Below are 11,280 nucleotides of genomic sequence, written 5' to 3' on the forward strand. Positions count from 1 at the left end.
CTCTGTACTTGTCTTGTTAGACCTTAGTGCAGCGTTTGACACCATTGGCCATGACATCTTATTATAGAGACTAGACCAGTCGATTGGTATTAAAGGTACAGCACTAAAAAATGAATGAATGAGCTGGTTTAAGTCGTTGTCTATCAGATTGATCTCAGTTTGTATTTGTAAACGATGAGGCATCAATGACCACTGCCGTTCGCCATGGAGTTCCACAGGGTTCTGTGCTTCGACCAATTTTATTCACCTTATATATGCTTCCTTTAGGCAGTATTATCAGAAAACACTCCATAAACTTTCACTGTTATGCCGATGATACTCAACTATATCTGTCGATCAAGCCAGATGAATCAGACCAGGTCGCTAAACTTCAAGTGTGTCTAAAAGACATCAAAACCTGGATGACCTGCAACTTCCTGCTGCTGAACTCAAGTTATTTTACTCGGCCCAGAACACCTCAGAAATCAATTATCTGGCACATCCTTTCTCAAAGCGATGCAGAAACATTGATCCACACATTTGTTACCTCAAGACTGGATTACTTGAAGTCCTTATTATCAGGCTGCTCCGATAAATCCCTTGGATCTCTCCAGTTGATCCAGAATGCTGCAGCTCGTGTACTAACGAGGACGCGGAAGAGAGATCACATTGCTCCTGTACTAGCTGCTCTCCACTGGCTTCCTGTAAGATCGAGAATCATATTTAAAATCCTTCTCCTTACCTACAAAGCCTTAACTGGTGATGCACCATCATATCTTAAGGACCTTATAGTGCCATATTACCCCACGAGAGCATTACGCTCACTGAATGCAGGGTTACTTGTGGTTCCCAGAGTGTTAAAAAGTAGGTTGGGGGCTAGAGCTTTCAGCTATCGGGCTCCTCTTCTGTGGAATCAGCTTCCACTTTCAGTCCGGGGGGGCAGATAGTCACGTTATTTAAGAGTAGACTTAAGACTTTCCTCTTTGATGGCGCTTATAGTTAGGGCTGTTTCAGGCTTATAGTTAGGGCTGGCTCAGGTTTGCCCTGGTCCAGCCCCTATATATGCTGCTATAGGCCTAGACTGCTGGGGGACATCTTAGGATACACTAAACTCCTCCTCTCCTTCTCGTCCTCTTTCACTCCTCCTCTTCCTCCCCCACTCCTCCTCTCCTCTTCTTTCTCTCCTTCTGGATACATGATTGTCTCTTCAATGCACATTACTAACACTACTTTCTTTTTCCATGGATTTGTGGATGCCTGGAACCGGTCCTGCCTGCTGCCCCCCTTCCTCTCTACCTCCTTCTGCTTAATGGATCGTGGCTATCTGGATCATGGACCATGCCTACTACTCATTATATGAATCATTTCTGCCATATTCATTGAATGTGCTGTAACTCTGTTACATTATTCATTCTGGTCACATGACATCTATTGCGTCTGTCCATCCGGGGAGAGGGATCCTCCTCTGTTGCTCTCCCTCAGGTTTCTTCCCCTTTTTTCCCTGTGAAAGGGTTTTTACTATCTTTATTGGGGGAGTTTTTCCTGATCCGATGTGAGGTCCTGGGACATGAATGTCATGTGTACAGATTGTAAAGCCCTCCGAGGCAAACTTGTATTTGTGATATTGAGCTATATAAAATAAACTGAATTGAACAGAAGTGATTGAGAAGGTTTGATGTCTTGAAAAGCAACAAACTTTGTGTTGGATAGAGAGAAGAAAAGAATATTTTGCATTCTTTTAATTTGAAATGCAGGTTTCACACAAATTCACAATTTGGATGAAAAGGTCTCTGGCTGACGCTCCATCCAGCTTTAGTGCACCTGGTTTTGAACCCCTACAGCTTCATCTTCCTCTCATGCACAGCCCGTACTTTAATGACCTCATCTGACCCCTTTATCTTTGTCAACGGTCATTTAATTTGTTAAATGTTCACATAGTGAGTCTCTTATTTTTCGTTACATCCAACAATTTGATGAAAACTGAATTAGACATTTGCATTCCATGCGTCCCTCATCATGGATTCTCTATTTCTATTTTATCATGCTTATTCTGTGCACACGTCCTGGAAGAAGGATCCTCCTCAGTGGCTCTTTCTACCTTTAGTATTTGTCAGTCAATGTTTTTTGTTTTTTCCTTATCCAAAGCGAGGCTTGAAAGGCCGGAGAATGACTTCAATAAGCTCTAAAAGGATATTAAGAAAGATTCACTTTATTTACAAAAATAGATAAATAAATACAATGATGTGTCTGTACAAACATCACAAACGTGTCACAAGTTCATTTCTATGTCGTCTCACCGTGGGCCGGCTGCTCCGGTACCAGTGCCAGTACCAGGCCTGTGGGCCGGCTCCTCCAGTACCGGTACCAGTACCAGGCATGTGGGCCGGCTGCTCCAGTACCGGTACCAAGCCCGCAGTCTGCTTCCAGTCCGGGTTGCTGTGCAGCACCGTGGGTCGGCGGTCAGAGCACAGAACGGTATTTACATGCGAACATGAGCCACACGGCACAGGCGTTCTCCGGGTAGGCGAACACGCGGACACGGACCGCGAGCCTCACATGATCGCCACGGCAACACACTATCTCCTCACAGAACACAGACCTGCACAGGAAGTGAAAAGAGACGGGGCATGGAAAAGATGTACTTTCATCTAACAACAAAGACAAAATATACACAGCATCCCGTTATGCGCGTATTTATGTACCGTAAAAGTCGGGTTACAAGCCGCTACTACTTTCGGTCAGTGTCCCCGTTAGCTCCCCGCTGTAGCCAGCTAGCAATCCTGCTAGCGCTCTGACAACCACCAGGACCAGCGGGACCAGCCCCGGCACGACACCCGACTCGGGCAGAGGGGACGCGGCTAGTAGCAGCAGCGGGGAGCTAGCAGCAGCGGAGGAGATGGAAAAGTACTGAGGTCAGAGGCTTAGTGACCTGTCTTCACTTGTATATGGAGGGGTCGTAAACAGATAAGGTGTTGATTGTCAGGACAAAGGGAATGTAAGTTCTGTTGGCGGGAACAGTGGGGGTTCATGTTTCTCGAACAGACTCAGCTACTCTGGTTTCCTTCATGGGGGGGTTTGGAGGAGGAGACCTCATGGTGTTATAAAATGGGCTGATGACTGTTGCTTCTTTGAATTCTGTGTTACAGGCTGCGCCAGTAGCTGTGACAGACTTTTCCTTCCTGCAGGAATAAACGGACTTAAGACAACTTTGATTCAGAGACTTCATTCTTTTTTAACAGATATGATACAGGAAAATCTTCCATCATAGTAGCAAGCTAGCAGCACTTGCTACTTGTAACCCGACTTTTACGGTATACGATAGAAAATGCACGGCCCGCCACTGATATATATAGATGGAGATATATATGTTATATAGATATATATCCATCCCTGCAGGACGTGCAGAATTTGTGTTCCCACAGCCTGCTCGCTGAATGGGGTTGACCAACCTGAGGCAGGTGGCAAAGGCTCTGCGCGCGTTGCGGTGCAGGAAGTGGATGGGGAAGCCTTTGAAGGTGTGCCCATCCGGCACCGCCCTCCTCACCGCGTCCTGGAACTCCTCGTTGCCGCAGGAGACGCCGGTGCAGCGCTCCAGCTCGTAGGCCGACAGCGCCGAGGACAGCAGGTAGGACAGGTGGTCGTCCCACACGGTGGCCAGTTCCAGGTCCTGGAGAGGGAGAGAGCCACGGAGCTCAACACTTTGCCCAGAAAACTGACTTAAAAGGGTCCTGAAGCAGCTCAAAAAAAGCAGTGGCTTTTCTCAGTGACTCATGCATGACCTCAACCTCCCGGACTGTAAGCATCCTCATCTGGTCCGGCACTGCTTACCTTCCTGTGCTCGGAAACCATGAAGCGCATCTCTAGCTCCAGCTGGTTGCTGGCAGCAGCTGGATCCAGAGACGGGGCGCAGAGCGGCGGCAGAGGAGGCAGAGCGGCGGTGGAGCCTGGCGCGCACACGGACCGCAGAGCCTCTTCGCTCATCGCCTTCCACCGAGACTGATTCTGCAGGGACAGAGGGGGTAAGCTCTTATCTTGGCGTACTTCAGTTGTTCCTGTGGGGAAAAGAACCACGAGGCTGTGGCAGCCGCTGGAGGGCAATGCAACAGGACGTTGAGTTGCTGATGAATGGAACGGTTGCCGGTTTCATTCCCCTGGCAACCGCCCACTGGCTGTCTGACTCACTGGATATTTACACCGCATAGTGAACGTGCCACAGGATATGACATCACACTCATTCACCAGAAGCCTGTCCCTGCCTGTGAACACACGACCTGGCAGTGAAAACAACTGAGACAAGCATGATGACGTTTCATCATAATCGACATGTATAACAATGGACATGTAAGTAACAGGGCAGCGTGCTGCTACCTGGAAGTCAAAGACACAGAGCTCCACGGCGTCGGAGGGCTGCCCGTTGGCCAGGAAGCTCTGGTGGTTGAAGACGCAGCCCACCGTGCGGTAGGGGGAGGCGGGGCGGGGCTGGGTGGCCAGGGGCGGGGCATCCGGGTCGATGGCCCGGTGCAGGTATCTGAGCACACACATGGGACTGTCATTACACACACTCTAGATATTATTAGCATTACATCCATGAGGCCATGCTGTTTTGAGCGCGTGATTAAAGAATAACTTTCAGCCCGTTTTCCCAGGATTTTGTTTCTCAGCACAATACAGCGCTCATCGTATGCAACGACCTCATCTCATATCAAATCTTTTAGACAACACTAAGCTGTGCTTTGTGTACTTTCAGAACCAAGGAGCGAGACCCCTTCCTAATGTCAGAGCCTTATAACATTATAACCCAGAGCCCGTCAGTGAAACATGAGCAGCATTTCACAATGTTCTCACAAAAAAACCCAAAATGTAATTGTTTCTCAGAAGTTGTTTCTGGCAGTGACATCCCATGCAAAAGTCATTCTGATGTCCCACTGATGAGTTTGAGTAGTTACAAAACTAAACTGTGCGCACATATCTTTCGTATGCAACATATGAATATTAAAAGCAGCCAAGATACACGAGTTATCGGCCGGCTGAAGAACGGCACCAAAAGAACAGAAGGACCTGTGTGCCGTCAGACTCTCCCAGAAGGTGACGCTCCCCTCGGCGCCGCGGGTCAGGACCCAGGTGTGCGGCGCTCCCTTGGCTCTGGTGCCCACGCACACGTACGCATCCAGGCCGAAGCCCAGCAGCAGGCTGCACAACAGGGCGGCGTGGTCCTCGCAGTCGCCCTGGGGAGGACAGACAGACCTCTGAGGTGTGGGAACTACATCATCAACGTGGTGTTTTAGTGTTTGGAGTTCCTTAAATATAGTACCAGCACCTCTAGAGCGGCACCCTCATAACGGGTTCTTTTAACCAAACAATGAGCTCCACTCAGAGGCTCCTGACCCAACAGGTAGATCATTGAGGTCCTGTTCTTAAAAGGAATTCATTTCCATTTTTACCAACGCCTGGGTTTTACTTAGAGGCTGGCTGTGCAGCAAAATGTACGACAGCGTATTCGAGCAATAACATCTAAACATATTACAACTATTCATGAAATAGTCCGATTTTATATCGCAAATACTCTTAAAATATTGTGACTTCATGCCCAATGTAATACAACTTTATTCTCGAAATATTGCAACTTTACTCTCGAAATGTATTGACTTTATTCTCGAAATATTAATATGTATTTTTAGAATCATTCATATATTCCAAGTCCCTATATTGCGACTGATGGGAAGAGGTTTATTACCGTCCTCACACCATCTGCTTGACTACTTCAACATGTCACTGCATGATGAATGAGAAGTCGGTTCAGACAGAGGTACAATGCCCTGTTCCTCTGCACGGTTCTCCTGCCTCCCGTTCCCAGGGTTGAACGGACAGGAACGTTCTGCTGGAGGTCGGCGTGCAGGAGCGACGCCTCGTCCACTCGTAGCTCTTCCGGTAAAGAGGCCTGAGCTGCTCTTCATGCAGGGAGCTGCTCGGGCTACCGGCCAGTCAGAATGATAGATGTTCTCTAGAAGTGCTAACATGGACGGCAGCATCGGAACAGGCTGGGGACTGATGAGAATAAATTAATTTTCCCTGGAATGAAACTCATAAATCACAGCTGACAAGGGCCACTTTGCGAGAGTTGCGTTGTGTCTGTGCTGCCAGCCGCTCAGAGGAGAGGCAGGGAACATTCATCCAGTGGTGGTCTGGGAAAGCCCCCGCTATCGAGCAGAGAAACACACCACTCAGTCCACATGACCCAAACGGCTGTAAAAGAGAGTGAATGTAAACGCAGCTGAGCCCAGTTTATGTGATGCTTTCTCACTCTTGGGACAAACTTCTTTTGGACAACATTCATAATAGATTAATAACCCCGTCTGCACAGCAGGCTGGTCACAGGAGGAGACGCTCAATGACACTTTGTCCTTTCATTTGATGCATTTGTTGAAGACTGTTCTAAGAGTTATCATGAATATGATATATATGATATATATCATGATATCATGTATTAACTTTTAATGATCATGATTCTTTTCACATCGTTCCTGTCGTCTCATCTTCTTTTAGCACACATCTTGTTTGGATCGTGGCTATCTGGATCATGGACCATGCCTACTACTCATTATATGAATAGTTTCTGTCACATTCATGTAATGTGCTGTAACTCTGTTACGTTGTTCATTCTGGCCACATGACATCTATAGCTTCTGTGCATCCGGGGAGAGGGATCCTCCTCTGTTGCTCTCCCTCAGGTTTCTTCCCCTTTTTTCCTTGTGAAAGGGTTTTTACTATTTTTATTGGAGGAGTTTTTCCTGATCCGATGTGAGGTCCCGGGACAGGGATGTCGTGTGCAGATTGTAAAGCCCTCCGAGGCAAACTTGTATTTGTGATGTTGGGCTATATAAAATAAACTGAATTGAACATCTTCATAAAAAGAATGAATTACAGATGATTTTAAAAGTTAAATGTTTGATCGCGCTGGACGATTTAAAAAGTGTAACTCTGACGCTGTATGTGCTGGTGTTGAACGTAGCTAATAGCTTAGGCTTCTGCTAACGGCCGCAGCTAAGCCTTTATCTTCAGTTAGCAGAAGGCTCAACAGGCAGAGGGATGGAGAGAAAATGTTGTGAACTAAACTGTTCACAACATTTTTCTGTTTGCATATTGCTAACAAAAGAAGAGTGTTGCCGTGTCATACCATTGGGCTACAACACAAGCTACACAGTACAACTCTGGTGCTGTTCTATATAAATATAGAACAGTTGCCTCCACCAGCTTTACCAGGAACCTTGGTGTGCAATACATCTTCTGTTGTCTGTCTTTGACAGTTCAGATCGTAATGTGCATTGTGTTCTGAAAAAGGAGTCCATCTCTGTTGCCGGTTCTCCTTACCTTCCCTGTACACAGGAAAGCCATCAAGGTGCACCACTGCTCCTGCTTGCCTCCCCCCCCCACCACCGGGGCCTTCTCGTGGGCCAGCAGGCTGACGAAGCGGGCTGCCTGGCGGGGGCTCTCCAGCAGCCGCCCTGCCCGCAGGACGCGCACGTAAGAACACGTCGGCCTGTTGACGCCGTTCTCGTCCTGCGGAGACACACAAACACACACAGGCCATGGGACGGGTTGGAGCGGATAGGAACTCCACGAGTTCAGGATTCAATAATCCCTAAAGCGGTTATGAATATGAGAAGTCCTCTCCCCAAACCACGCACACACTAGACCAGGGAAAACAATATTTAGGTTGTTCTACATCATGTGTTTTTAACTCCCTAAGCAATGTCTGCATATGCATATATTTTTCTTTTTTTAGGAGTTGCTATATATGCACAACTCTACTATGTACTCCTAAAAAAGAAACAAGTCAAGAAGTGAATGTCCTTAAAAGTACTCAAAAACATTTGACATAAGGTTGTATTTAGACGCACCTGGGCAAAGATCTTGACCATTTTCGATTGGTTGGATGGACGTATCTGCAGGAACTCCCTCCACCACTGTTTGGCATAAACCAGGAAGAGCCTCTCCTTCTCTGCTGTCCTCTGCCTCTCCAGTGATTGCTGAATGAGGAGCACACAGAACATCAGTTACTCCACATGGAGCTCGTCTTTCTCACATCGATGCCTTCATATCGGCTCTGAGGAAGATGGATGGTCCCCAGCACGGAGGATTCAGTCACCTGAGTGCTGACGACGGCACTGCTCAGAGTCTCCGTGAGAGGAGGGAAGAGCTCCAGACTGACGGTCAGAACACCAGCCGGGACTTTGCTTTCACTTCCTAGAGAGAGAGAGAGAGAATTTTATATAGATAATCTACATGCTATGGCCTCTTAACGGTGTTCAATATTTTTTCTAAAGGGTTGAAGCAGGCAATTTTTAATGGTCAAAGTTCCACTGTAATAACATCAAACTAGCAGTAAGCAAGTATGTATATTTATTCTTCATTTATGCAAGGGAGCCTATCTGTGATGCAATAACAAAATGCAAGGTCATGTGATTCCAGTTTGAATGTTTTTAGAGTTTTAAGCAGATTTTTATGATTATCGGGATAATATCGCAATCATTTTGGATGATCAGGGTATCATTTTCATATTGTCCAATCCAAGAGGAGAGATTCTTTGTTTAGGAAGTAATGTAAATGAAATGTTTCAATATTTGTTTTACTGTTTTCTATATCAGTGTGAGCTGGGCATTCCCACACAATAAACTCCACCAAAGAGCTGCATCATTCATTCTTCATTCAGCCATAGAGAGGTACCTTTTTTTTAAGCACATTAATAATTCAGAATCACGCCGTCTCTCCTGTATTCACTGATTCCTCACCAACTCCCATCAGCTCCACGGCGAAACAGGTCTTCCCCCCGGGCGAGCCGAGGACCGTCCTCCAGTCCAGGAAGTAGGACGAGACCAGCGCCGTCTCGCCGGAGGTGTTCGTGCGGATCAGCACCAAGTGAACCGGGTCACACAGGGACAGCATGGAGGTTGCGTCCGCCATTTTGCTGCCCTCGCCTACGGGGCCCCAACAAATGTGTATTAGATAATAATTTAGATAACAAATGAAGCTGCATCATAAGAACCCCGGTCCCGACCGACCGACATACCTGTGCCATCTGTGTAGAACTCTAGGAGGAAACCCTCCTTCAGGTCCGGGTCGCAGGCGCAGGGCACCGGTTTCGAGCGGAACCTCTGGTTGCGGAAGTGCAGGTAGAGCGTCAACGTGGAGCACACCTGACCGGGTAAAGGCTCTGGCTCCTGGAGGTGCTCCAGAAAAGCCTTACCGCCAAGCACTTGGACATACAAGTGCCGCCTGGACGGGTCAACGCTGGCTGAGAGAATGAAAAGAATTAACCGTTCCAACATTAAGAAGGACAACTTGAGAGAAATGAAACAGGCCGTGCTTTTCCATTGGCTTATTTGGACTTGAACAGGGCGGCTCTTACTCTTCTTCAGTGGAGTAATGTTCTTGTCTATAAAGGGAGTAGCCAGCTTTGGAGGAGACCCGGTTTCTGCATCGGCTGTGCCTTCCTACCAAAGCAGACCAACATGACACAAACACCAAAACAGTCAGCTGGGGATTGAATTCATACCAATTTGTACAATTGAGAACTTTTTATCTGCATCTGGGTTCAAATTAGTGTGAAATTATTGAAGAAAGTTGGGTTATTTGCATTCAGTTTCGAATCAAATGAATCTATGCAATCAACTGCGTAATCGCCCCCTTGCGTGTGGGCCGACCTGGGTAAAGTGCAGGTCCTTCATCACATCCTCGATGATGCCCCTGCGCTGCAGAGCGTGGAGGAAATCCGTCTCAGACAGGGATCCATGTGCCGCGCTCTGGTCGCTCCTCGCAGCCTCGGCCAGCACCTCTCGGATCCTCCCGTGGATGTCCATCTGGGGACCCAAAGAGACCGGGTCAACACAACATCCACACACGTTTTCCTCATGTCCATCTGGGGACCCAAAGAGACCGGGTCAACACCCACGTTTTCCTCAACAAGAGCCACAAACCGATGCCTTTCACCAATGCATCAGCATATCTTGTGACAACAGACTCCTTGTATATTTGGTTCCCCCCACAGCAAATTCTTCCTGAGCAACGCTCAGTGTCTTTCAAGTCTTCACAAGGAAGAAGTACCCATCATGTTCATTATTAGACCTGTAAGAAGAGCTTCTCATTGGAATCTTGCTGTTTCCAAACAGAGATTGTGTCTTTGTGAGATTCATGTTTTCCAGACAGGAATATCTGAATCTAGTGGTTCTTATCCTGAACCAGTTGCTAATAATCCCACAGGTCCAACACTACATTGGTTCCATCCTCTGACCCTGCTCGGCTCCACAGGCTGACAGCTTGACGATACCAACCCAACCCTGTTAAATAATGCCACCATATACTTATTCGCTCCCGCCGAACTTCATGAAAGTGAACGTGTAGTGGTGCCAGGCCTTTATAAAGCATATAGCGTGGACTCTTCTTCAATGGGCACGTGGACTTTAATTTGCTATATGTTCAAGTGGCGTTTGGCGTATATGTGTTTTTCCCTTCAGAAAACCCAGGACTATTAAAGTATGCCTCTCGGGGATAGCGGCGCACAAAGGGACATTGTTTACTTCCATTGTGTACACTGTGTTGACACGGGTTCAGTTGGCTCACCTTGAGCAGATGGCTGTGAATGATCCGCTTCAGCTCGGACGCTTTCTCTGGAGGCAGAGACATCTCAGCTGGAGCTCGTCAGAGGCAGGGCCCTGTCTCACGCGTTACACTGGTGCTGAGGCAATATTCGATCCTGGGAATCATGTTGTCGTCTGTAACGTAATCCACTTTGTGATAGCCCGTAGGTGACAACCACCACAACTGCCAGTTTGAACTGTGGCGGTCGAGTGAGCGGGAACGCGGCCCCGCGGATGCCTGTCGGCGTCTGGTGGTCAATATTGTTGTCTACGACCATATCGACCTGGAAAGAAGTAATACAGATCGAGTGGGGTATCGGTAAATATCCAATTTACTTTAGGGTAGGTTTAATTTCATTTATTTTGAAGAAATATCTGACTTTTATTCAGGGATGGTTTTGGTCGCCCTGTTGTCGCGTCTTCAGCGACAACCGGTAAAGGACCCCTCTGTAGTCCGAATTGCAACAGCGATTACATCTTTTTCTTTTTTTTACCAGTTATTATTTAATAATACATCAACTAGTTTGATAATATACAGACAATTCAGATTTGTTTTGCTCTCTAATATATAGCATTTATATAAGTATTCTTTTTATAGTCCTAAAAAAGGGGGTGGACAGCTAATACAACAAATACAGTACTTCCTTCTCCACAAAGGCCAATTCCA

At 47.1% G+C, this 11,280-nt stretch overlaps 1 protein-coding gene across 2 annotated transcripts; it reads right to left on the reverse strand.

The window, feature by feature from the left end:
- Positions 1 to 2,402: 2,402 nt before the first annotated feature.
- On the reverse strand, positions 2,403 to 10,659 carry cep76 (centrosomal protein 76; the record flags this gene model as incomplete). Of its 2 annotated transcripts, none has more annotated exons than XM_079227615.1 (13): positions 2,403 to 2,578; positions 3,429 to 3,646; positions 3,808 to 3,981; positions 4,348 to 4,507; positions 5,038 to 5,204; positions 7,348 to 7,536; positions 7,878 to 8,006; positions 8,126 to 8,223; positions 8,769 to 8,954; positions 9,047 to 9,271; positions 9,386 to 9,470; positions 9,681 to 9,836; positions 10,597 to 10,659. In XM_079227615.1, the coding sequence occupies 13 exons, from the start codon at positions 10,657 to 10,659 to the stop codon at positions 2,440 to 2,442; spliced, it is 1,989 nt and encodes a 662-aa protein (XP_079083741.1). In that variant the 3' UTR covers positions 2,403 to 2,439. The 2 variants fall into 2 exon arrangements, with proteins under 2 accessions (XP_079083741.1, XP_079083742.1); XM_079227616.1 differs by having other exon boundaries at positions 9,386 to 9,460; positions 9,677 to 9,836.
- Positions 10,660 to 11,280: the final 621 nt, after the last annotated feature.

Source organism: Taurulus bubalis (genome assembly GCF_910589615.1).
Source record: "Taurulus bubalis genome assembly, chromosome: 12".
Taxonomy (NCBI): domain Eukaryota; kingdom Metazoa; phylum Chordata; class Actinopteri; order Perciformes; family Cottidae; genus Taurulus; species Taurulus bubalis.